Consider the following 27,923-nt stretch of genomic DNA (forward strand, 5'->3'; position numbering starts at 1 on the left):
CAGCAGGCGAGGCTGCAGTGGCCGGGAGTGGCCACTGCACTCCAGTCTGGGCGACCAAGTAAGACTCCAACTCAAAAAAAAAAGTACAAAATATACTTTATATACATTTATATATGTATACACATATATATTTATTTAGAAGGAAGCAGAAAAAATTATTTTTTGTGCAATGAATAGTATTAGCATTTTCCTGGATATTAAAAAATTTCATGTTTCACGTATACAGAGGGTGCCAAAAGTACAAGATATATTTTTCACATGTATGTACACACACATATATACACATATGTATTTATTTAGAAGGAAGGAGACAAAATTATTTTGTACAGTAAATGTTATCAGTATTTTCCTGATGTAAAACAGCTTCATGTTTCACATATACAGGCGGTGCCAAAGAAAGTATACATTTTAACAAAGGCAAAAACTATTAAAATTGTAATACTCAATATACACCAATAACAAAAGATGAATACCAAGTCACGTTTGACTTCTTCAGTTACAAGAGACGCTCAAAGTGGTTACCATTAGTGCTCAGACACTTCTCGATATGATGAACATCACTTAAAATGTGTATACGTTTTTTTGGTACCCCCGGTATATAGAAAGATTTAGACTTGTTTGTTTCTTTCACAGATTTTGATTTTGTGGATAAAGAAGTTTTCTTAAGTGATTTTTTTTCTGTACCATTTTGACTGTCTTTTGCATTTAGAAGAACAATGCTTAATGACCTTTAGAGGCCAAAATCAAACTTTTAATTTCTTAAAATACCCAATTTTGTTATTCACAGACTTTGTGCAATGTCTTTGGTGAATATTATACTCCTGCTTTAAAATATGAAGTAAATGTAGAAGACAGAGGGAATTCTGGTGTATATGCCTCTGAAAATCAAGAACCAGAATTACAAGATTATAAATATGAAGTTCAAGGTAATAAAAACTTGCCATACTATTAAATAGTATTTAATTTCCTTAAATCAATTGGTGACATACTTTTATCTTTAATTATGTTTTAATAACTCAGCCAAGTTGAATTGATCATCTTAATATTTTGTCTTCCTGTCACATTCATGAAATGAAATATTACATTTAACATACATTTTTTTATTTTCTTAATGTAGAAACTATGATATAAAGATAATTGCTGCTGTCCACAAGTTTATTTTCTACTCCTCTATTCCCTTCTTTTTCTTTATTCTAATTCTTTCCTTTAACTTTTTACTCTATAGATCCAAATCTTTAAAAGTAGTTGTATTTATTGAATAAGTTTATGTCAGTGATTTCTTGTTTTAAAATAAATAAGAAAATTAAGGAATAAGAAATAATATTAGGTCTCTCTCTTAACATAAGTCTAGTATTATTTTATTTTAACAAATAACATCCTTTATTAATTTTTAGCATCTTTCCACAGATAAAATGTTTCCTAACACTGACCATTTGTATGGATAATGAATAAAGTGTGTACAAACTAATGAATACCAAAAGAAACATATTTTAATATGAAACTTTGAAGTTATCTTTGTTGCTGGTGTTTCATGTTAATGAGATTTTAGTTTTTGGTTACTAAATATATGAGGTTTACTTCTAGCAGGCAATTTTCTAAAGTTGTAAATATGTGAATAATATTTATTATAAGATGCAGACTTTTACTATGGAGTGAAATTATTATTTTTTTAAAATCATTTAGACGTTCAAGAAAACATGCAAATGCTTCTCAACAAAGTAACAGAAGAATACAACAAACTCTTGTTACTTCAGACACGATTAAGAAAGGTCTGTGAAATGAAAAGTGTGTTACGATGTTTGCCATTATTGTGTTATCTGCTATTTCGTAAGCTGCTTTATCAACCAAGAATTTCTAAATAAGATAAAATGAAAAAGAAGATTAGGAAAAGTGTCATATATTTATAACAGAGAATTTGTATCAGTAAGCTGAAGGAATTTCTGCAAGTTGATTAATATTAACCCCTTTAGAGAACTTTTGAAATCTTGTTAATATGTACCGAAGGTGCCAAAAAAAAGTATACACAGTTTAAGAAAGGAAAAAACTAGTAAAATTGGAATACTCAATATATACCACTAACAAAAAGATGAGTACAAGTCATGTTTGACTTCTACAATTACAAGACGTGCTTGAAGTAGTTACTATCAGCATCCAGACACGATTACGGTGGGACTTGTTGATGTGCAAGGCCTCTCAGATCTTCCCTTGTGCATATCACACACAGTACCATGCGTCTCAAACTTATCACGAATGTGTGCAATTGTTAGATGTGTTAGAGGTTCTGTTGTGTACTCACACATTGTTGTTGTACTTGTACAACGTTCTTGGATTTCAAATACCACTTCAAAATGGTCTTGTGCAGGTCTTGTGCTCCTCGAACACAACCGTGCTTCCGCCATTTTCTTTGATTGTTCTGCCTGTTATGTGGTGATGCTAGTGTTCGTTTGATTAACACCATCTTTTGAGCAAGCATCATACTACACACATTTCTACCGTAATTCAATTCAACATCGAAAAACAATACATAGATAACATCTCTTAAAATGTGTATACATTTTTTTTTGGCACTCTGGTATATGAGATGTCAAATGTAAACTATGATACAGTTGCATTTAATTTTACATATAAAATTAAAGCAAGGGGTCCTTCTGTTTCTGAAAAAATTGGTAATGCAGTTGTTTAGCACATAGCTAATTAGTTTCACACCATGTTATGCATGTCAATTTTATTTTTAAGCAGTTGTTTTTAAGAATGTGTTCATAGAAAAGTAGGTAAACTAGAATACAGGACACAGCATAATTTATTAACTGTATCAGAAAAATGACTTAAAATATATATTGGCAAGGATAAGCATTATAATTCTCAGATCTATGTGCTTATTTGGTGTGCTTTTTGATGTTCAGTTATAATTAAGATGTTTAGGCAGATTTGAAAGATTTAACTGATAAGCAGTGGAAATTTTAGTGCTGATGAGGGTATATTTTGACTGAAATTCTTCTTCCTCCCGCTCTTTCTTTCCTTCCCACTTTCTTTCCATCTTGTCTCCTTCCCCACTCCCCACATTTCTGTGCAAGTAAGCCTAACCTTATCCATATGAGTATGGATTTATGCCTTTTAATGGTTCTTTACAATCATTTCAACTAAGTCATGAAGGGAGGAAGTATGTGCCAGGGGTCACGAATGTAAATGCCTATATTAGCTTAGTTCATAAAATAAACAAAGAAGACCTGGTGAAACCTGGAGAAAACATGCCTCGTCCCAAAGGGGCAGAGTCTGCCCAGTTTAAGTCTCTTGTTGCTGTATATAGGAATAGGGCCTAGTATTGGTAGTTCTTTTAATTTATCAATTTTATCTGAAATGTTTTGCTTTTAAAAATATTAGGAAGTCTTCCAAAATAAACAGATGAAAAAGAGAAATGTAGATAAGTACTCTTGGAATCAAGCAAACATGCAAATAAGTATAGACTGAAATAATTGGGAAATATATCTTGGAGGAAGTGGGACTTGAATTAGATATGAAAGATCTGTAGGTTTGGATGAGGAAGGCAGAGGGAGAATAGCATTCTGGGTGGGTGAGCTGACATGATGGAAAATCTTGGAGGTGTAAGTAGAATATATTTTGTTAATATTGCTGTGAGAGTAATGAACCCTAAGATTAGAGAGGATAGATTATACCAGACTTTGAATGCTAGGCTGAACTTTTATCTTGTAGACATTAATAGATTGATGAAAATTTGTGATTATAGGCAAAGCATCGTGAAGGCAGTCTTGAAGGGAGATTAATTTGCCTACCATGTTTCAAAATCCAGACTTCCAGAAGGAAGGTATATGTTCAGCATAAACAGTGTTGGCACAGTCTAGGCATAATAAGCCTTGCTTACCACTTAGACAAATTTTTATATCAGTGTAGGGAGCTGTTTACCATTTAAGTTCCCAGATTCCAGCAGAGGGCCAAACTTACAAGCAGGCCTTAACTCTTTTCTGCACAATGGGATAATGAGTAGATTTCACATTTTCAAACTGTAAGTTGGCTACAATTGCAGAGCATCCCAGAGATTTTGGGGATGAGAGTCAGGACTGCAGTACATCACTGGCCTAACCTTTTGGTGTCGTCTTCTAATTTTCATCCTCATTTCAGCCATACTGAAACACTTAGTTTCCAAACTATACCCTTATAGTTAACACCTCTGGACTTTTTTGCATGCTGTCTTTCCTGCTTTAGACTGCCCCTTCCCCTTCTCCTTGGTTTGTTCTTGCTTGTTCCATTTGGTTCAATGTTACTTCCTCTGTGTCATCATCTTTACCTACCTTCCTAGACTTAGACTCTTTTCACTTAGCAGTTGTACAAGCATGTGCTTATTGCACTTAACCTTTTTCCATTATTTTAAATACTTGATTATTCTTCTTCTTCCATGTTCCTATAGTGCCTTATACAGACTTTCATTTGTATCATATTATTTGTTTATTCTTCTTCTCTTAGATTCTAAACCTTTCAGAATTACAAAATCTTCTGTTTATTTATTGTTGTTATTATTATTACTTTTTTTTTTCAAACTGAGTTTCACTCTGTCACCCAGGCTAGAGTACAGTGGTCTGATCATGGCTCACCTAAGCCTTGACTTTCTGGGCTCAAGCTATTTTCCTGTCTCAGCTTCCTGAGTAGCTGGGACTACAGGTGCACACAACCAAGCCTGGCTAATTTTTCTATTTTTTGTAGAGATGAGATCTCACTTTGTTGCCCAGGTTGGTCTCAAACTCCTGGTCCCAAGCAATCCTTCCTTTTTAGCCTTCTAAAATGCTGGGATTATAAGTGTGAGCCACTGTGCTCAGTAGTAGTTGAGTAGAAGACTTGATAGGAGTAGTGATCAATTAATACAGGCTTCATGAGAAATAACTTTTATCTTGATGCTCATCTGCTTCCACAATAGCCTTTGTTCATCTGGTCTAGCAAGTCCAAACTCTTACCTCTTTCTTTTAAGGTCTTCTGTAATTTGGATCTACCTTATTTAACTGGCTTTATTTCCCCCTCCTTATCCAAATTAAGTCCCTCTCAACAAGACCACTGTCCTCACTACTTATGGCATAGGTCATTCTTTCACAAATGCTCTTACTCTTTCTTCCTCAGATCCTTTCCAAATTATTGTCAAAAATTCTTGAGGCTTAAGTCAAATGTTACTTCCTCCATAATTATTCAGACCCACATCATTCTTTTTTCCATGTCGTTGTTAGGGTCAGTTGTTGTGGCCTAATTGTTTAATTTTTCTCCCCAACTAGTTGTTAAATCCTATGAAGACAGATACATTGGTTTTTTTGTTTTGCTTTGTTTTTGTTGATTTTATATTTTTACTCCACCTTGTCACGATGCTAGTCTCATAGAATATTAAATATTTGATGAATGAATTAGTACACATATGCATCTGAAATATTGCTGCCTCACTTTAGTTAAGGTTAAGCTGAGATTTATCTATTTTCATTATTTTCTTGTTTTTGTTGTGTTGACAATAAAGAGCCACATACCATTTGTCAGTTACCTGGTTGCACATAGGATATATCTAGAGATGAATGAGTTATATTAAGTATTGATATAATATTTATTGTATATGAGTTGAAATTTCAAAGAACGAGTCATATATAAATATTGTTATGTGTTTTCACCGAAGTTCAGTGAAGCACCTGTTTCGGTTCTACAATGAACTTCCTTCCATATATGAAAAGAACTTATGTAATTTCATTGCTGTGAGGGGAAAGGGATGTAATCACTTTGTGAAAAAAGAATGGGGAATAATTTAAAAGGGAAAATATTTGTATCAGACTCACAATTTGGGGTGATTTTGAAAAAACATTTAAATGCAAAGTTGCTTTAATAAAGATTTTGAAATACTGAATCATATATCTATGTCAATGAATTTATTCTATTGTTTTTAATAGATTCAAGGATGTCAAACAGATGGTATGAAACTTGAATTTGCAGAAGAAAACCTTCCAAAAGAAAAAACAGAGTTTTTACCAACCCATTCTCAGCTGACCAATTTGCAAGAAATTGGTAAATTTTAACTACTTACCACAATATTGGTTTTTATATTTAATAGTCAATAATTTGCTTTTTTACTTTAAAATTTGAGATAACTTAGTGAACTTGGCAGTTCACTGTAGCCTCTTTGATTTGAATTTTCTCACCCTTAAAATGAAAGCTTTGGACTGTTTACCTCTTGAGTCCTTTCCCATTTCTCTCACATTCTGTAATTCTGAATTATTTTAAATTTAAAGATAAAAATTTTTTGGATAAGGGTACTAGAACCCTGAGATAGAAGAAATGATGTTGAATTCACTATTTATATTTTCTTGTTTTCATCAGTCAGAATGAGTTCAAATTGAAACCTGAGTTATTACCACTAAAAGCTTGTTTTTCCAAAGAAGAATTATCTGCACACACTGTGTTCTGCATGATTAGTGATTGTGGTATTTCACTACAAAATTTGTATTGAAATGTGCATTTTCTTCTATTTGTATGATGCAGATGTCAATCATAAAAGCAAGTTGTCTTCTCTGCAAGATACTGGAAAAACTAAACACCTTGAAGAACAAATTCAAGAATTAGAAAACTTAATATCCTCTTTGCAGCAACAATTGAAAGAAACTGAAAGAAACTATAAGGCAGAGATTCACTGCTTGCAGGAGAGGCTTCAAGCTGTTACTGAGTGCACAGTTCAGCCAAGGTATCATTTACTTAATGACTTCATTAAACAGTTTGTGTAGCTTATAACAATCATAGTATCATCCAGAATGGTTATTTTAAGAAAAAAATATAATGTAAGCAAAGTTGCTGAAAGAGATAGGATGTAGCATTTTAAAGAAATAAGAACAGGAGATAATTCTGTATCTTTGAAATATGTGAAATAAATGTTGGTATAAACCAAAGACATTTTATTATACAGATTTCACTTACATTTTATTTTATGAGGATGCCGGTTCTTACTAATCTACTGAATTAAATCAGGTGGCATGTATTTGTGGTATATTCTGTGCCTAGTCTTTGCTACTTTGATATGTTGAATACTTAAGGATATGGTGAATACTTAAGGTATGATCATTAACTCACATCTGATATCCTCCACTTGGTTGTCTAATGTTAGCATTGATCATATCCAAAGCAGAACTCTGGATCTTCTCCTCAAAATGTACTCCTTCTGCAGCTATCTCTATCTATTATAACTCTTCTTTCATACCTCTTTTCCAATCTATCAAGAAATCCTGTGTCCCCTACCTTCAGAATACATCTGAACTGCACTGCTTCCCACCACCCCACTGGGCCTACCATGTTTCATCTTCCTAAAGTCTGTTGTCAGTACAATCAACACAGGTACCAGACTTTTTAAAATTTAAGAAAGATCACTTTATTCCAGTATTCTTCTGTCCTTACAGTGTCTTACTAGGTCCTACATGATAAATACCCATGACCTCTCTGAATTTTTAATCTTTTACTGATATGCCTGTCACTATTCATAAACCATACAACCTTGCTGGGGTACTCAAACAAGCATTTATTGGTATGCTTCTGCTTTAGGGACTTCTCTGTCTACCTGGTTCATTCTATCTAGAATGATCTTTCGGCAAATATTTCCATGGCCAACACTCTCACTTCCTTAGGATCATTACTCAAATGTCATGTTCTCATGAGGTCTTTCTTGATCACCCTGTGTAAATTAAAAATTGTTCCCTAGAACTCTGTATCCCTACTTCATTTTAAAAATATTACTTAATGTTATCTATTTTTTGTGCATATATACATTATACACATCTTACAGTATATAAATATTACTTATACACAAATATACTTATAAATATTTGAAGGTGGGGTGGGTTGCTTTTATATTGTTTATTGTTTGTCTTTAATGAAGCACTTTGAGCTTTATTGGGGTGGTGATGTTTGTCCATGTAAGTCACTGATATATCCCAAACACCCTGCACGTAATAGATATTCAATAAATATTGGTTAAATGAATGAACAGTTTATAATTTAGTTGGAAAGTGTACAATAGTGTATAACTAGCTCTATAAAATCCTCAGAGATTTAATCTAACTTTGGTTGGTTCTGCTATTTTAGGACTGATGTCTTCATAGGCATTTGTTAATGGAGCATGAACACAGTTTTTCTGGGTGGTGGTAGTGGACAAAATATTGAATGTTTATACTTCTTTGGAAGCCCATCCTCCGTCCCCCTTCCCTCCCTCCCTCACTTCCTCTCTCCCTTCTTCCCTCCTTCCTTCATTTCATTTCATTTCATGTCAAGAGCTTTGAGGGGTACAAATAGTTTTTGGTCTTGGATTTAGATGTACCCACACCCCCACCTGAGCACATTGTACCTACCCAATAGGTGATTTTTTTTTCCCTCCATCCCCCGCTTCTGAATCTCCAGTGTCCATTATACCATTCTGTATGTCTTTGCATATCCTTAGTTTAGCTACCACTTATTAGTGAGAATATGCAATGTCTGTTTTTTTGTTCCTGAGTTAGTTCACTTAGGATGATATTCTCCAATTCCATCCAAGTTGCAAAAGACATGATTTCTTTTTGATAGCCGAATAGTATTCCATGGTGTAGATATACTAAACTTATGCAGAAGTTTTTTTGTTTAATAAAATCCCATTGTTTATTTTTGTTTTGCTGCATTTGCCTTTGGGGTTTTAGCCATTCTTTGCCTAGGCTGATGTCCAGTTTTTTCTAAGTTTTCTTCTAGGAATTTTATGGTTTCAGGTATGACATTTAAGTCTTCAATCCATTTTGCGTTAATTTTTGTATATGGGGAAAGATAAGGATCAATTTTATTTTTCTGCAGGTAGCTATCCAGTTTTCTCAGCACCATTTTTGAAATAGAATGTCCTTTTCCATTGTTTTTGTCTGCTTTGTAGGTATTTGGGTTTATTTCTGGATTCTCTATTCTGTTCCGTTGGTCCTTGTGTCTGTTCTTGTACCAGTACCATGTGGTTTTGAGTACTACAACCTTGTAATATAATTTGAAGTCAGGTAAAGTGATGCCTCCAGCTTTGTTCTTTTTGCTATGGACTGCTTTGGCTATTCTGGCTCTTTTTTGGTTCTGTGTGAATTTCAAGATTGCTTTTTCTAGTTTTGTGAAAAATTACGTTTGTAATTTGGTACAGATTGTGTTGAATCTGTAGATTACTTTGGGTAATATGGTCATTTTAGCAATATTGATTCTTCCTATCCATGAACTTGGGATATCTCTCCATTTGTTTGTGTTCTTTACAATTTCTCTTGTCAGACATTTGTAGTTCTCCTTATAGAGATCTTTCACCTCTTTGATTAAATATATTCCTAGATATTTCAGCTTTTTGTCTGCTATAGTAAATAGAATTGAATTATTTATTTGATTCTCAGTTTGGTTGCTATTGGTGTATAGCAATGCTACTGATTTGTGTGTGTTGATTTTGTATCCTAAAACTTCACTGAATTCGTTTATCAAATCCTAGAGTCTTTTAGGGGAGTCTTTAGGATTCTCTAGGTATAAGATCATATTGTTGGCATACAGAGGAGTTTGATTTTTTTCTTTGCCAATTTGGATATACTTTATTTATTTTTCTTGACTGGTTGCTCTGGCTAGGACTTATAGTACTTTGTTGAATAGGAGTGGTGAAAGTGGGCATCCTTACCTTTTTCCAGTTCTAAGTAGGGTTGCTTTCAACTTTTCTCCATTTAGGATGACATTGGTTGTGGGTTTGTCATATATGGCTTTTATTATTTTGAGGAATGTTCTCTCTATACCTATTTTGCTGAGGGTTTTTATCATGAAGGGACGCTAGATTTTGTCAAATGCTTTTCTGCATCTATTAAAATGATCATATGATTTTTGTTTTTAATTATGTCTATGTAGTGGATCCTATTTATTGATTTGCACATGTTGAACCATCCTTGCATTCCTGGGATAAAACCCATGTGGTGTATTATTTTTCTATGTGCTGTTGAATTTGACTTGCTAATATTTTGTTGAGGATTTTCACATCTATGTTCATAGGAGATATTGTTCTGTAGTTTTTTTTGTTGTTGTTGTACCTTTTCCTGGTTTGGCATCAGAGTGATACTGGCCTTGTAGAATGAATTAAGGATGATTCCCTTCTCTTTAATCTTGTGGAATAGTTTCATTATGATTGGTACCAGTTCCTCTTTGAAGGTCTGGTAGAATTCAGCTGTGAATCTATCAGGTCCTGGACGTTTTTGTTGGGAGACTTCTAGTTACTGTTTCAATCTTGCTACTCATAATTGGTCTGTTCAGGGTTTCTATTTCTTCCTAATTCTAGGTTGCTGGGTTGTATGTTTCCAAATATTTGTCTATTTCTCATAGATTGTCTGTTTGCATAGAGGTGTTCATAATAGTCTTGGTTATATCATTTCCATCATATCGGTTGTAATATCTCCATTTTTATTTGTGAATGAGCTCATTAGAATCTTCTTTCTTTGTTTCTTAATTATTCTAGCTGTCAATCAATTTTATTTATCTTTTCGAAAACCAAATTTGTTTCGTTGATCCTTGTATTTTTCAAATTTCAATTTCATTTAGTTCTGCTCTGATCTTCATTATTTCTTTTCTTTTGTTAGCTTTGGGTTTGGTTTGTTTGTGTTTTTCTAGTTCCTTCAGGTGTGATGTTAGTTTGTTGATATGTAGACCTTAAGTGCTATAAGTTTTTCTCTGATCACAACTTTGGTTGTGTCCCAGAGGTTTTGATAACTTTGTTGTCATTTATTTCAAGGAATTTTTAAATTTCCATCTTGATTTCATTTTTGATCTGAGGATCATGTGAGACCAAATTGACTGCCATTTTTTGTTTGCTTTCATGAGTTCTTCTTGGAGTCAGTTTCTAGTTTTATTTCACTGTGGCCTGAGAAGGTGCTTGATTTCAATTTTGGGGGATTTGTTGAGACTTGTTATATGGCCTGTAATCTGGTCTATCTTGGAGAATGTTCTATGTGTTGATGAGAAAAATGTGTAGTCTGTAGTTTTGGGATGGCATGTTCTGTAGATGTCTGTTAGTTCCATTTGCTGTAGAGTCTGGTTTAACACCAATGGTTCTTTAATGACTTTCTGTCTTGATGTTCTGTCTTTTGCTGTCAGTGGAGTGTTGAAGTTTCCCAGTATCTCTTTTTTTGGGGGGGGGCTAGTAGAATTTGTTTTATAAAGCTGGATGCTCTGGTGTTAGGTGCATATATATTTAAAGTAGTTATGTCTTGTTGGATTGATCCTTTTATCACTATATAATAACTATCTTTGTCTTTTTTTACTGTTGTTTATTTAAAGTCTGTTTTATCTGATACAAGAATGCTTACTCTTGCTCATTTTTGGTTTCCATTTGCGTGGAACATTTTTTCCCTACCCTTTTACCTTGAATCTATAGAAGTCTTTGTGATTTAAGTGGGTCTTTTCAAGGCAACAGATATTTGAGTTTTGTTTTTTTTTATATTCATTCTGCTGTCTGTATCTTTTTAGTGGGGTTCTGAGACCATTTACATTAGAGTTAATAATGATTTTGTAACGTACTATTCCATTCATCATACTGATTGTTATATTTTTGCTTTGCTGTCTTATTGTGTTGGTGTTCTATAAGGTGTGACCTTTGTGATATTCAGCGTTTTTCCACTGATGTATTTTGACCTTTTGTTTATATTTAGAATCCTTTGAGTATCTCTTGTAGAGCTGGTCTAGTGGTGACAAATACTCTCAGCATTTGCTTGTCTGAGAAAGACTTCATTTTTCCTTCATTTACGAAATGTAGTTTTTTGCGATACAAAATCCTTGGCAGACTTATTCTGCTTGAGAAGATTGAAGATGGGGCCCCAGTCCTTTCTGACTAATAGGCTTTCTTCTGCCAAGACTACTGTTCATCTGATAGGTTTACCTTTGTAAGTTATTTTATGCTTTTGTCTCACTGCTTTTAAAATTCTTTCCTTCACATTATCTTTTTGTGTAACTAGATGATTATATGCCTTGGGGATGACCTTTTTGCAATGAATTTTCTAGGGATTCTTTGAGTTTCTTGCATTTGTATGTTTAGATTTTTGGCAAGGACGGGGACATTTTCCTTCATTATTTCCTCAAATAGATTTTTCAATCCTGTTGCTATCTCTTCTGCCTCAGGAGCATGTATGATTCTTAGGTCTGCATGTTTTACCTAATTTCATATTTTTTGGAGACTTTGTTTTGTTCTCTTGATTCTTTTTTCTTTATTGTTGTCTGATTGGGTTAATTCAAAATCCTTGTCTTCGAGTACTGAGATCCTTTCTTCTGCTTGTTCTAGTCTACCTTTAAAACTTTCCACTGTAGTTTTTACTTCCCTTAATGATTCTTTCATTTCCAGAATGCCAGCTCTTTTTTTTTTTTTTAAGGTGTGTGTCTCTCTGGAGAGTTTTTTCATTCATGTCCTGAGCCATTTTTAAAATTTATTTATGTTGGTTTTCAATTTTCTTCTGAAATTGATTGGTCAGTTTTATAGTTAACCTTTTGAATTATATGTCTGGGATTTCCAAAATTACATTTTGGTTAGAGTTCATTGCAGAAGATTTGATGTGGTCTTTTGGGTTGTTGGAGAACTCTGTTTTTTTTCTATTGTCAGATTATCTTTGTGGTTCCTTCTCATTTTGGGTAGATTGTTTCTTCTTATTAGAGGTTAGTGGGATGAGTTTCTTAGTTGCTAGCTGTGGCAGTCCTCTGCTGGGTACCTGCACTGGCTTATGGTATCCTGTGTGGTTGGATTGCTCAGAAAGTGGTTTTAGCTAAAGTTTGGGATCATTCCTTCCCCAAAGCTGAGTTATTATATCCGATGTGGTTGGCTATACTATTGACCTCCAGCCAGGAGGTGGAACTTATGGGAGAAAGCCAGTTACTTTGGTAGCTGTGAGATTTCACCTTGGCATGTGTTGCTCCAAGGAAGTGCCCAGCCAGCCTAGACAGAGGGTGGGACTCTGGAGATATTCAAATTCTTTGTTTGGATTTTTTAGGGGAGTTCGGGAGGTGTGGAAGGAAGGCACTCTAATACCCCACAAGAGTGCACTCTTGGCTACCCCAGTGGGGATTTGGAGAAGGACCCAGGCCATTGGGGGTAAGGCTGTTGTGCAGGGCCAGCCTAGAAGAATTTACACTGGAAGTGAATTTGTTGTGGCAACAGGTTCCACCTGGCTTTCTGCCTTGGTGTCAGGCAGTTTGCCTTGTCAATGTCGAAGTGCAGTTGGCCTCACGGTCTCTGGTGTTCTCAGGCAGCCCACCCTGGCCAGGAACTTTCTGAACCCAAGAGGTAGCCCTTGGGTCCTGAACTCTCCCAGACCAGCTATAAAGCAGTTGTGCTGCCCATAAGGCTTAAGTTCCTGGGAAATAGCAGCTGGCACTGCTCAAAGCTTTCCTTTTTCCTGCACCACTCCATCTTGGCTTGGGCAGACCACAACTGTGGATAAGTCAGTTTTCCGTGAGGGATTGGATTCCCACAGAGGTCAGGGACCCCTCTACATCTGCGGCAGGAGCACAGAACTCCTGAATTCCCCTCACTCACCTTCCCCACTGTGTCTGGACACTACAAGTCAACTGTGGTAGTGGTACAGGTAAGAGTCTGGCTATTTCCAACCCAGGTCAATGGATTATTTTTCTTCTTTGCACTATATGGTTATTATCACTGTGAAGGGTCATAGGGCTTGAAACTGGTTCTGTTCCTTTCTGAGTGATGAAAAAACTCTATCTTGGTTTGTTCTGTAGGAGAAGCACTCTTTAGCTGCATTACATTGGCCATCTTGATCCCAAATACTCCCTTGTTTATATGGAGCCTAAATATAAGTTTTAAAATTGTTTGCTTATTATTGGCACAGCCTTCTAAAGCTTCCATTTTCTTTGCAATTGGTGGTTTCCAAACTTGACCATACATGAGAAACAGTGGAGATTTTCTCTCATGCTTCTTTTACAATCTATCAAGAAATCCTGTTTTCTGTACCTTCAGAATAGTCTGAGCTGCACTGCTTTGCTTCTCATCTCTCTCCTGGCCCTGCCATTATCCTAACTTCTTCCTAAAGTCAGTTCTCAGCTCAGTCAACACAGTTGTCACATCTTGCTTTTAAAATTTAAGACAGATCATGTTATTTTAATGTTCTTACAGCTTTTCTGTTCTTATAGTGCCTTACTAGGTCATACATGATGAGTACCCATTACCTCTCTGACTTTTTATCTCCTACTGAGGTAAAATATTTTAATAAATATTAAATTTATTTAAGTATATTTTAAACACTTAAAATAATTTTAAGTATTTGAAATATACTTGAAATTTAAGTATATTTTAAAATTTAAGTATATATATTTTTTTTTTTTGAGTTGGAGTCTCACTCGGTCGCCCAGACTAGAGTGCAGTGGCCGCTCCCAGCCACCGCAGCCTCGACCTGCTGGGCTCTGGCGATCCTTCCGCCTCAGCCTTCCGAGTAGCCGGAACTACAGGCATGTGCTACCATGCCCAGCTGATTTTTTGATTTATTGTAGAGATGAGGTCTCGCTGTCCAGGCGGGTCTCGAACCCGCGGGCTCAGGCAATCCACTCACCTCAGCCTCCCAAAGGCGCGGGATTACAGGCTGAGCCACCGAGCCCGGCTAGTATATTTTAAATACTTACAAATTACTGGATTATACATTTCACGAATCATACTCATTAGCTTTGAGATGGAACCTAGAAACTTGTGTTTTTAACAGTGTGATTTTGAAGCATGAAGCCCATGGATTGACATTTGGAAACCACTGATATGAAAGAAAATGGATATACAGCCAGAATACTCTATTAACCAGTCAGTTTTCAAGTAATCTTCCTTTAGTTAGTGATGCTTTCTCTCCAAAGCATGAAGAAAAAGGAGGTTTCTGGAAACATAGCTTAATTTGTTGTTCCTGAATTTGGGCTTGTGCCAACTCCACTCTCATAGTTTCTATAATACTCAGTGGAAATGTGTTAAAAATACCTTTCAACTAAAACTATTAGTGTACTCTCCCCTGCTGAAGAAAGAGTGTTACTCGCTTTTGTGCTCATTTTTACTACTAATAAGTTAAAATTATTTTTTGTAAATACTGCATATTTTGGATAAGGCATAACACATTTTGAATAGAGGACACTATTCTCTGTAGGCAGATTTGAAGAAAAATAGGTGTCATCTTTTAACAAACATTTAGTGACTTCATACTAGAATCCTCTGAGAGAAGTGACTAAGGGATTGGAAAAGACCATGGGTTTTAGAGTCAGACAGATCTGCATTTGACTCCTCATTTTACCTTTCCCTGGCTATATGATCTTGGACAAATTATTTAAACATCTCTAAATAATAATAGGGATAATAATAATTAGGTTTCAGATTATGAGGATTAAATGAAACAGTAATTTGGAAGAACCTTGATTGGATGCCGTGGAGGAAGAATTAGATGTATATTAAGTGGCCATTTCCTTCAGGGGACTTCAGTTTAATTACTGAAGTAATAATTATTCCCAAGATAAATTTTTAAAGGCAGTGGTTGGGGAATATAACATAGTGATATAACTGAAGTGCTAGAATATTAGCCCATGTCTGTGGCATTTTTCATGCACAGTTTTTGTAATCCTGTCTGTTAGAGTGGTACCAGGGAAATGGAAATGAAGGATGAATATTGAGACATTGTGATGGAAGGAATGTTGGAAGCAAAGCAGAGGGAAATATCAAAGATGGCTGTGTTGTTTAAGTTTGGGAATATGGAGAATGATAGTGCATTAATGTAAACAGGGAGAGCAGCAGTGGCCTGGGGAGGAGTAGGAGCTTAATTGTCAGAGGAACCAATCCATTCAGTTTTAGCCAGACTACTTTTTTCAATTTGGAGTAAACAAATGCTTTTAAATGCTGTGAAGCTTACAGAATGAAGTCACTGTGGACTAAGTAGTACTTTTTGGAGTTTGGATCATAATGGTTGGATAGATGATCAGGAGGATTTTCTAGACTGTGAAAATAAAACCCATAACATAAAGCCACGGATCAGAATAGAGTATGCAAGGCACAAGAGAAAAACAGACAAAATAATGAGAAAGATAGAAGACAAGAAGGCAGAGAAGAACAAGGGAAACTAGTGTTTGGAAACGTGGGATGGGCACGGAACATGACAAGGCAGTTCGCAGCAGAAAAAATTAAATGACCAATAACATTTGAAAGTATAATCTCAAAAATAAAGATATACATGGTCTAGCAAAGTTTGAAGATTATAACAACTACTTGCTGAAGTTTTCAGAAAATACTTAATGATTCTGATATAGGTAAAATAAATAAAACTTTTTGGATTATGGCACTGTATTAAAATTTTAACTAGTAAGCTGAACAATTGTAAGTTTTATCATATGGAAACATATGGAAGTGTTCATAGATATATTTGTGAATATCTATATTATAGCATTGTTTGTGATAGTGAACAATTATTTAGAAACTTAGAAACAACCAAATGTCCATTATTAGGGGTTTATGTAAATTACGAAATAGGATGATGACATAACTTGTATCTGGCCACACAAAGAAGGTGTGTGTGGTCACGAGGAGGGTGGTATATGAAAATGGGCGTGAGAAACTATGTTTCACAGAGCAAAAATTATAATTTGCTTTTTTTTTTCCCCCATAACTCCTAAATGCTATCTTATTTTTATGACCCAAGTTAAGCATTTTAAGAGAAAGTCTTTTTTATAAAATGTGAGTGTAAGTAATACACCATATAACACAATTTATAGATATGAATACTGAAAGATATATGAATAGATTAAAAACAAAAAAGTCCTAAAGCAGTAATGTATAAATTAAGATTCTCCATTTTACTTCTGTCATTCTCCAGTTTCACTGGAGATAACTGTTGTTACTTTTGATATGTAGTCATAAAAAAACAAACAAACTTTTTTGTGTATACATGTATATAAATTGTAAAACAAGTTTAAAAAAAATAAAAGTGACATCCTGCAAACTTTTTTAACTCAATGATATCCTTTATTTATTTATTTTTGTTCCAGCATCGTTAGGGGGTACAAATAATTTTGGGTTACATGGATACATTGTTATATTAATGAAGAAGTCTGAGCTTTAAGTGTAACCATCACCCCTACTAGTGCACATTGTATTCAATAGGTGATTTTTCATCCCTGCTCCCTACCTACCCTTCTCCTTCTGAGTTTCCAGTGCCCATTATACCATCCTATATGCCTTTGCAGACCCATGGCTTAGGTACAAGTGAGAACATGTGATATGATATTTGTTTTTTGTTCCTGCGTTACTTCAGTTAGGGTGATAGTCTCCAACTCAATAATATATTTTAGATGATTTTTTAAAATATCAATGCCTATAAGTAACTCCCTCCATATCATACATTTGTAGATTTTTTAAAATGGTGTAGTATTTCAGTTGGTGATCTGTTAAAATACTCTATAATTCAATTGTGTAACTTTTAGATGACAATATCAGTCAAAAATATGATTTAAGTGACAATACCTATAACTCTTGACTTATCACTTCAGTCTCCTCTGCCTGAGGACACATTTTATGCATGGTATAAATTTTGGACAAGCCCATACAACTCTAATTCTCTTACCCTCTTTTACTTTTATTTAGCTTCTCCACTGATTCAGTGGTAATTACAGAATCAGATGTACAGAGAGCAGTATACTCTGGAAGTTGTGTAAAAGAGAATATCGGTACAATGGAGGTATTATATTTTTAATCTTTATCTTTAAACTGTTATGTACACTGATTTTTATTTTCTTACTGTCATTTTTATGTCTGTGGTTTCGCTGTTATCAATGAATAGTTGCTGAGAAGTCCACATAATAAATGTGGAGATCATACTTTTAAAAGATCTAGAGTATATAAGTAATGAAATTTAATATATTTTTTATAGCATAGGAAGAACACAGAGAAAGTTAAGTTTGAGGGTTTTTTCACCTGTAAATATGTTATAGTTTAAAATTTGTCTTATTGGGTATAGCACGTATGGGCTATGTAATTAATTAGTTTCAGTGCCCTAACCAACATAGCTTTTTCTTCCTAGAGTGGGAAATTGGACAAGGCCATCTCCAGAATAGTGTTTAGGAATCTCCAAAATCCAAGATGCTAGGACTGGGATGATGGATTAGGCTTTCTCCACCAGATTCTGTAAGATACGTAATGGTATCACATCTTTATAGTGCATACCATCTAGTTTAACCCTCTTGTTCTCCTCAACGTTGCATTATTCCCAGTTTCCCAAACCTGCAACTTTTTTCAAATCTGTAACTTCAGAATTGTGGTCTTCATTCAATAGCTCCTAAGTCCTAGAGAAAATAAAAATTATTGCTCTTTCTCACTCTTGATTCAAAGGAAAGATGTTAGCCACATTCTTGATTCTTCTGTACTGTTCTATGTGGAATATCTGTTTGGGTGAAATTCTGATAATTGATAAACAAGTACATACTTGCATACTAGGAAGACTTTTTTTTAATTTTATGGTTTTTTTCATTGATAAAAATAATTTGTATTTGTTGAAAATTGAATGCTATTAATAAGTTGCAAGAAGAAAAGAAAATTTACTTGTTATTTCATGGGCAAAGTAGCCACTGTTTAACATTTTACTTAAAAGAAAATACATGCACGCGCATATATCTTATTAGTTGTAGTTAAAGATCATTATTCTGCCCTACAACTATATGTTAGGTGTGAATATATTTCCCTTTCCATCTTAAGTTCATAGCAGTAAGTATAATTATTTAGTAGTATTACTCAGGTTATTTTTTGTTGAGAGTATCCAGAAGTTTTCTAAGAAATAGTGATGTTTTGGGACATTTTGAGAGTAGAAGTATAGAAATAAATGGTGTATACTTAGTGTAAATTAATGCCTATTTTACTTTTTAATTAAGTTTTCTGGTGAATTTGGAGTGACGTGGGAAACAAATATGGTTAAGTTGCTGGAAAAACAGTACAAAGAACGATTAGAAGAAGAAGTAGCTAAGGTAAGTTTGTAGTTTATCTGGAAGATTATCTTGGCTTATATTCCCTTTGAGCCTTAAAAAGAACATAGATTTTATTGATGGCATATACTTTATTTTTAGTTATATGTTTCATGGCTCATTTAAGTTGTCATATAATATTGTCAACTACAGTTGCCTTTAAGTGAAATACTTTGTAGATTGTTCTTTGAGAAGAGCATTCTTCTCTTGATGTAAAACAGTATTTAGAAACCTCTCAGTATATTTGTTAACTTGTGCATGGTATAATATATTTGTTAACTTCTGAGTAGTTACCCTGTGAAAGAGTTTGGCCTTTCTTGACAGTAGTAAAGAAGATAGGAAAAGAAAGAGAAAGTGATTGGTTTTCTCCATATTACCTGTGCCTAGTTCCATTCAGAGAAGTTATTGTTTTGTTAGATAATGGCAGTGATGGTGATCACTGAATATTAATTAGTTTCTGGCTATGTGGTTGAACTTACTGTGAATTTTGCTCATCTCAGTATCCTTACTTCTTTATCTGCTATGTCCAGAGTCATTCTCTTAGACCCTAGAATATCAACCTTATAACCTAGTGTACCATTATGGTTCTATTTCGTTTGTCTTTGTATTCTCTTCCAAAATGCATATACCTGATTGGGTTTCAGTGTTAGAACTGTTGAATTGTGACTTTGTTACTTATGTTTTATAATATTTCAGCTGTTTTGATATAACAGTCTCAGTGGAATATATGCGTTTTAAAAGGGGAGTGTTGATTGATAGGATATAAAGGAAACATATAAGGAATTAGGGAAAACATAAATTATATGAGGTGATCAAGATGCATTGAAATATCTGGATCATAAGGACTTACTCACTTTTGTCAGAGCTGAATTTTTAGTTCCTGGAGATCAAAGTGAAAGGTGACGCACCATCATTTTTCTGTAGCTCTTAATGTCTAGTTCTTAGAGAAATGCAAGTTTTCTCTTGCTTGTAGGTCTTACATAAATTTATCAACTGAAATGTTATATTAGGGCATTATAGTATAGTAATTAACATGAGAATTGGTATTGGGTATAGTATACTTTAAATTCTTGTTCTTCTGATTTACTAGATTTGCAACCTTAGGAAAGTTACTTACCTTCTGAATCTCAATTTTCTATATGTTAAAAGAGGAGAATAATAGGAATAGTAGTGATTTTTATAAAGATTCAGTGAGCTAATACATAAAAGACACCTAGCAGATCAGTTGATACATAGTAAAAATTCATAAATAATATTTTTAAAAGTCTTATTACTGTAATAATGATGACAATATAAAGGTGTTTTGTAAGACATTACTTATTCAAGCTGATAGCAGAATACCAAAGTATAGGTCAGTGAAAATTATTCTAAAAGACAGCCAAAGTACTTACAGTCTGAGAGACAGTATTTGCTGGTCCAGCTTGGACCTAGATTAATATGGATTGTCAACATTAGTCACCAGTACTGACAGGATATGCTATACTCTGTACCCCTCAGGTGTGACAGAAAAAGATTGAGAACTATTTATTTGAAAGCACAGGCTGTGTAGAAGAAGCCCAATAAGAGTACTGTTTCCAAGTATAGATTACATTAGATTCCTCCTGTGATTTGGATACATACTACTGAATATAGATGCTCATTTACATTTCACTGTTAACAGAGAAAGAAGATAAAACCTTTGCTCCCATAGACTTCATATTCTAGCTGGTGCAGGTAGACAACATAGAATTGATGATAAGTACAATGAAGAAAAAACACAGGAGACTAGGACTAGGAAAGTTCATGGGGGTGAGATGATATTATTTTATATAGGGCTGTCACGGAAGGCCTCACTTGTAAAGTGACATTAAAAGTGAATCCTGAAAGTGAATGAGTGAATCATGAAGATATCAGGTTGGACTGTAATCCTAGCACTTTGGGAGGCCGAGGCGGAGTGGATTGCCTGAACCTATGGGTTTGAGACCAGCCCGGGCAACTTAGCGAGACTTCATCTCTACAATAAATAAAAAATAAGCTGGATGTGGTAGCGCATCCTGTAGTTCTGGCTGAGGCAGAAGGATCGCCTGAGCCCAGCAGGTCAACGCTGGGGTGGCCGTGAGCATGTGTGCCACTGAGCGACAGAGTGAGACTCCAACTTCAAGAGAAAAAAAAGGCATGTGATGGCTCATGCCTGTAATCCCAGTACCTTGGGGCGGGGGGTGGGGGACAAGGCAAGATAATTGCTTGAGCTCAGGAGTTCAAGACTAGCCTAAGCAACATTGCAAGACCTTGTCTCTATAAAAAAAAATTAGCCAGACATGGTGGTGTGTGTATCTCTAGTCTCAGCTGCTCAGCTACTTGGGAGACTGAAGCAGAAAGATCACTTGAGCCCAGGAGTTGAAGGCTGTGGTGAACCTTGGTTTTGCTTCTGCTCTCCAACCAGGAAACAGAGTGAGACTCCGACTGAAGAAAAGAGAGAGAGAGAGAGAGAGAAGAGAAAAATAAAAGTCAAGAATTAGTCTAACAGATGTCTTTAAGAGGTAGCCAGGAGATTTGACTAGAGTTTAGGAATACTGCTTGACCACCTGCTAGCCCTGCTGAGTTGAAGGAGAGTTTGATTCAGACCTGCGACCCTCACATGCATGGGACTATTTGGTGAAATATTGTGAAATTCTGGCAGATATATCTCCTCAGCAGATGTGACTGGATACAGGAGGAAAAAATATAGGGAACGGGGACAAGCATTCACCTTTCAGGGGAAAAATATTGCTCTTAAGTTATTTGAACTAAGAATGGTGTTGTTGTTTACTAAGAGTTCTTCAGAAGACTAGAATGGAAAAGACTAGTTTTTTGAGAGGAGTGGGAATTCGGCTTTTGATTCATTAAATGCAAAAAATCTTATTAAATGTCCAAATATAAATGTTGAAGAGTGATTGATATATAAATCAAGAATTAGGAAGTAGGATAAAACTAGAAATGTAAATATGGGAGTTAGTATATAGAAAAGTGTTTCTTTTGACTGTGAGTTGTAACTCATTTTTAAATCAAGAACTTAATTTAGGGGATTGAGACCAGGATATTCATATTAATAGAAAGTTTTAATTATATAAACACACACATGAGTACCTATTATATGTCCTGGGTCTTAATTAAAATTTGTTGTTGTTGTTATGTGTGTGTAGGGGGGGTATGTTTGTTAGGTTGTGGTAAACAAAAATTTTGAAAAACTAATACAGGGAATAAGTGTAGATAGAGAAGACATCTGGAAAATGAGACTGGAGCACACCAATGTTTACAGGTCAGAGAAATGAAGAATAAAGGAGATAGAGAAGGAGCAGTAATTAGATACGGGAAAAATAAGAATGCATTACAGAAGTAAGTAAAAGAATATCAAGGAGGTGATGTATTAAACTGTCACATGCTTCAAATGGATCAAGAGAGACTGCAAATTAACCATTTGATTTTGTAGTGTGGAATCGTTGGTGACTTTTACAAGAACATATTTCATGGCATAGTGGAGACAAACTGTTTAGATTAGGTTTCAGAGAATGAAAGATAAACTTTTGAGGAGTTATGCTTCAAAGGACAACAGAGAAATATAGTGTTAGCTAAAGCGTGATGTATGGGGACATGTGGTAGGTTTTTGTTGTTACTATTTTGTTTTTATTAAGATGACAGATATTGCATCTATTTCTATGTTAATAGAAATCATTGGAGAAAGAGGAAAATATAACTGATTCAGTAGAGAGATGAGCAATTGCTGGAACGGTATTCCTTTTTTCTTTTAATTTTTACTTTAAATATGTGGGGTACAATTCAGGGTTAGGTATACAAATGTTCATTACGCAGGTACCCTTGAGGCTGTGAGGTGTGCCACCCATCCCCTGGCAGTTTCCCACTACTGCCAATCCCTTTTTTTTTTTGAGTTGTAGTCTCACTTCGTTGCCCAGGCTAGAGTGCAGCGGCACACTCACGGCCACCCCAGCATCAACCTGCTGGGCTCCGGCGATCCTTCTGCCTCAACCTTCCATGGAGCCAGAACTACAGACATGCACTACCATGCCCAGCTAATTTTTTTATTTATTGTGGAGACGAGGTCTCACCAAGTTGCCTAGGCTGTTCTCAAACCTGCGGGCTCAAGCAGTCCTCTCACCTTGACCTCCCAAAGTGCTGGGATTACAGGTCTGAAACACAGCATCCAGCTGCCAATCCCTTTCTTGTAGTATTATAATTGTTCAATGTCCACTTATGTGTGAGAACATGTGATACTCGGTTCTTTGTTTTCTGTGATAGATCACTCAGTATTATAGACTCTAATACCATCCAAGTCGCTGTGAAGTTCATAATTTTTTCCTTCTTTATGACTGCGTAATATTCCATCGTGTATATGTATTATGTTTTTTTATCCAGTTCTCTTTCGATGGGCAGCATGGTTGTTTCCATGTTTTTGCTATTGTGAATAATGCTGCAATAAATACAATAAACATGTGTATGCAGGTATCTTTTCTTTCTCTTTTTTTTTTGATTTGTGGTCTCACTCCATCACACAGAATGGAGTGCAGTGGCACACTCACAGCCATCCAAGCGTCAAACTTGTGGGCTCAAGTGATCCTTCCACCTCAACCTTCCAAGTAACTGGAACTGAAGGCATGCACTACCATGCTTGGCTAATTTTTTGATTTATTATAGAGATGAGGCCTTGCCAAGTTGCCTGGGCTGTTCTCAAACCCGTGGGCTCAGGCAGTCCTCTCACCACAACCTCCCAAAGTGCTGGGATTACAGACTTGAGCCACTGCGCTGGCCATAGGTATCTTTTTCACAGTGTTTTGAATTCCTCCAGGTATATTCCCAGCAGGGGGTTTGTGGAGTCATATGGGAGGTCGATTTTTAGATCTATTAGGAATTGTCACACTGTTTTCCCAGAGGCTGTACTAGTTTGCACTCCCACCAACAGTGTAGAAGTGTTCCCTTTTCCCCACATCCTCTCCAGCATCTGTTGTTTTTTGAGGTATTGATGATGGCCATCCTGACTGTTAGACTGTTAGACGATAGCTCAGTGTGGTTTGACTTTGTATTTCTTTGATGACTAGTGAGGCTGAGCATTTTTTCATGTATCTGTTATCTGCTCATATGTCTTCCTTTGAAAAATGTCTATTCATATTATTTTGCCCACTTTGTAATGGGGCTGTTTTTTTTGTTTTTGTTTTTGACACATTTGAGTTCCTTGTAGATCCTAAATGTTAGGCCTTTGTCAGATACACAGCAAATATTTTTGCCCAGGCTGTGTGCTTTCTCCCTGCTCTCTCAGTGGTTTCTTTGGCTTTGCAGAAGCTTGTCAGTTTGATGAGGTCCACTTGTCTATCTTCTCTCTTATGGCATGGGCACTTGGGGTTTTGATCAGGAATTGGTTGCCAGTTCCAATTTCCATAAGGGTGTCTCCTGCGTTTTCTAAGGTTTTGATAGTTTGAGGTTTTACTTTTAGGTCTTTGATCCATTTAGAGTTGTTTTTTCTGTATGGTGATAGGTAGGGTCTTGTTTTAATCTTCTGCATATGGTTAGCCAGTTTTCCCAGCACCATTTACTGAATAGGTTCTCCTCTCCCTAGTGCTTGATGGTAGAGGCTTTATCAAAGATGAGTTGGTTGAGAAATTGAGGTTTTGCTTCTGGAATCCCTATCCTGTTCCATTGGTCTATATGCCTGTTCTTGCACCAATATCAGGCTTATCTGATTTTTGTAGCTTTATAATAAAGCTTAAAATCTGTGAGCGTAATGCCTTCCTTTTTTGTTGTTGTTTTTTTGCTGAGGATTGTTTTGGCTATTTGTGGTCGTTTATACTTTCATATGAATTCCTATATTGTTGTTTCGAGGTCTGAGAAGAATGCTTATGGTAACTTAGTGTGTAGATTGCCTTGGGTAGGATGGACGTCTTAACAATGTTGATTCTTCCAATCTTTGAGCGTGGAATATTTATGTCTCTGGTTAGGAAGATGCCAAAGTATTTCATTTTTTGTGTGGCTATTGTGGGTGGAATTGTGCCTTTTATTTGGGTTTCTACATGTTTATTGTTGGTGTATAGGAATGCAACTGACTTTTTGCACATTTATTTTTTACCCTGAGACTTTGCTAAAGTCCTTTATCAGTGCAAGGAGGTTTTTAACAGATTTTCTTGTGTTTTCAAGGTATAGAATCATGTCGTCCACAAAGAGGGATGACTTCACTTCCTCTTTTCCTATTTGCATACCCGTGATTTCCTTCTCTTGTCTGAGTGTGCTAGCTAGGACTTTCAATACTATGTTGAACAGATGGGATAAGAGTGGACATCCTTGTCTTGTTGCAGTATGTTGTTAAATACTGCAGCAGTATGTTGACTTTGGGTGTCTCATAGGTGGCTCTTACTGTTTTGAGATATGTTCCATCTATGCCTAGATGTGTGAGGGTTTTTATCAAGAGGCGGGGCTGGATTTTACCAAAAGCTTTTTCCATGTCTAATGATATAATCATGTGGTTTTGTGTGTACATCTGTTGAGGTATTTAATTACGTCTGTGGTCTTGCAGCTGTTGAACCAGCCCTGCATCCCAGGTATTAACCCTACTTGGTCATAGTGGATGACTTTTGAGATGTGCTGTTGGATGAGGTTTTCTAGAATCTTCTTGAGAATTTTAGTATCTATGTTCCTCAAGGATATTGGCTGGTAGTTCTCTTTCTTTGTTGAATCTTTACCTGGTTTGGGTATCAATGTGATGTTAGCTTCATGAAAAGATTTTTGGGAGAGTTCCATTTTTCTCGATTGCCTGGAATTTTCTCTCTCTCTCTCTTTCTTTCTTTCTTTTTTTTTTTGAGTTGGAGTCTTACTCTATTGCCCAGGCTGGAGTGCAGTGGCACACTCACAGCCACCCCAGTGTCGACCTGTTGGGTGCCAGCAATCCTTCTGCTTCAGCCTTCCAAGTAGCTGGAACTACAGGTACGCCCTACCACACCCGGCTAATTTTTTTGATTTATTGTAGAGATGAGATCTAGCCAACTTTCCCGGACTGGTCTCAAACACACAGTCTCAAGCAAATCACTCACCTCGGCTTCTTAAAGTGCTGGGATTGCAGGCTGAGCCACCAAGCCTAGCCTGGAGTACTTTCAGTAGGATTGGTATCAGCTCCTCCTTGTATGTTTTGTAGAATTCTGTTGGAAAAGCATTTGGTCCAGGGCTTTTTTGTAGGTAGTTTTCTTTTTTTTTCAAATTGGAGTCTTACTCCGTCACCCAGACTGGAGTGCAGTGGCACACTCACAGTCACTCCAGCATCGACCTGCTGGGCTCAGGCGATCCCTCCACCTCAGCCTTCCAAGTAGTTGGTGGACCTATAGGTGCACCCTACCATGCTCGGCTAATTGTTTTGATGTATTGTAGAGAGAGGTCTCTCCAAGCTGCCCAAGCTGGTCACATACCTCTGGACTCAGGCAACCTCTTACCTCAGCCTCCCAAAGTACTGGGATTACAGGCTTGAGCCACTGCACCCGGTGTGTAGGTAGTTTTCTTATGTCATAGTCGATTTCCTGGGTTGTTATTGATCTATTTAGGGTTTTAATTTCTTCTTGTTTCTACCTGGGGAGGTTGTGTGATGTAGAAAGTCCCCCATTTCTTTTAGGTTTTTTAGTTTGCTTTCATACAGGCATGCATAGTAATCTGTGATAATCTTTTGTATTTCTTCAGGGTCAGTTGTGACTTCAGTTCACACTCAATTTCTGATTGTGTTTATTTGGGCTTTTTCTCTTGGCCAGTCTAGCTAGAGGTCCTTCAGTCTTGTTTATCCTTTGAGAAAACCAGCTTTTGGTTTCATTGATTTTTTTTTTTTTTTTGTATTATAGCTTTTTTTTTTTTGAGTTGGAGTCTCACTCTGTCACCCAGACTGGAGTGCAGTGGCCGCTCCCAACCACCGCAGCCTCGCCTGCTGGGTTCCGGCGATCCTTCCACCTCAGCCTTCTGAGTAGCTGGAACTACAGACGCATGCTACCATGCCTGGCTAATTTTTTATTTATTGTAGAGATGAGGTCTCGCTGCCCAGGTGGGTCTCGAACCCGCCGGCTCAGGCAATCCACTCACCTCAGCCTCCCAAAGGCGCAGGATTATAGGCTGAGCCACTGAGCCCGGCTTTACTTCTGTGTCCCAAAGATGGGCTTTGGGTTAACAGATCTGGATTCTTCTGCTGAAATCAGGGTTTTTGTGGTCTTGCTTTTCCAACTTCTTTAAAGTGATTTGTTAGACTGTTAACTTGTGATCTCTGCATTTTCTTCATGTGTGTTCATAGACATGTGAATTCCCTTCTTAAGACTGCTTTCATGGCATATCAGAGATTTTGGTAAGATGTTTCTTGGTTTTCATTTGTTTCCAGGTATCTTTTAATCTTTGTTTTGATTTCCATGTTGACCCAGGAGTTACTTAGTTTCATGATATTTACTGTCCATGTATTTGTGGGTTTTGGGGGAATGTTGTTGGTGTTGATATTTATTTTTATTTCACTGTGGTCTGAGAAGGTGCATGGCAGAATTTCAATCTTATGGAATTTGTTTATGCTTGATTTATGGCCGAGGATGTGGTCAATCTTAGAGTACGTTCCATGTGGTGATGAGTAGAGTGTATATTCTGTGGTTGTTGGGTGGAGTGTTCTGTAGGTTTCAGTTAAGTCCATTTGCTCAAGCATCATGTTCAGATTCCAGATTTCCTTGTTGACATTTTGTTTTGATATCTATCTAGAGTTGTTAGTGGGGTGTTTATAAGTCCCCAACTATGATGGTGTTAGAATCAATATCTTTTTTTAGTTTACCTAGAAGCTGCTTTTTATCAAAGTTGGTGCTCCTGTATTGGGTGCGTATATGTTTAGGATGGATATTTCTTGTTGATGGATTGAACCTTTTATCGTTATGTAGTGACCTTCTGTATCTTTTAAAATTTTTGATAGC

The 27,923-nt window shown here is 36.1% G+C and overlaps 1 protein-coding gene across 3 annotated transcripts in view; it reads left to right on the forward strand.

Annotated features, from left to right (window-relative positions):
* AKAP9 (A-kinase anchoring protein 9) overlaps positions 1–27,923 on the forward strand; it is a 164,415-nt gene that overhangs the window by 61,663 nt on the left and 74,829 nt on the right. For all 3 annotated transcript variants that reach the window (XM_008048614.1, XM_008048619.1, XM_008048626.1), the window contains 6 exons: positions 788–926; positions 1,684–1,769; positions 5,928–6,042; positions 6,517–6,715; positions 17,624–17,717; positions 18,904–18,996. In XM_008048614.1, the coding sequence (XP_008046805.1) occupies positions 788–926; positions 1,684–1,769; positions 5,928–6,042; positions 6,517–6,715; positions 17,624–17,717; positions 18,904–18,996 (726 nt within the window). The remainder of the gene's footprint in view (positions 1–787; positions 927–1,683; positions 1,770–5,927; positions 6,043–6,516; positions 6,716–17,623; positions 17,718–18,903; positions 18,997–27,923) is intronic.

The sequence above is a fragment of the Carlito syrichta genome, unplaced genomic scaffold, assembly GCF_000164805.1.
Source record: "Carlito syrichta isolate Samal-C Ts95f unplaced genomic scaffold, Tarsius_syrichta-2.0.1 Scaffold47750, whole genome shotgun sequence".
In the NCBI taxonomy this organism is placed as follows: domain Eukaryota; kingdom Metazoa; phylum Chordata; class Mammalia; order Primates; family Tarsiidae; genus Carlito; species Carlito syrichta.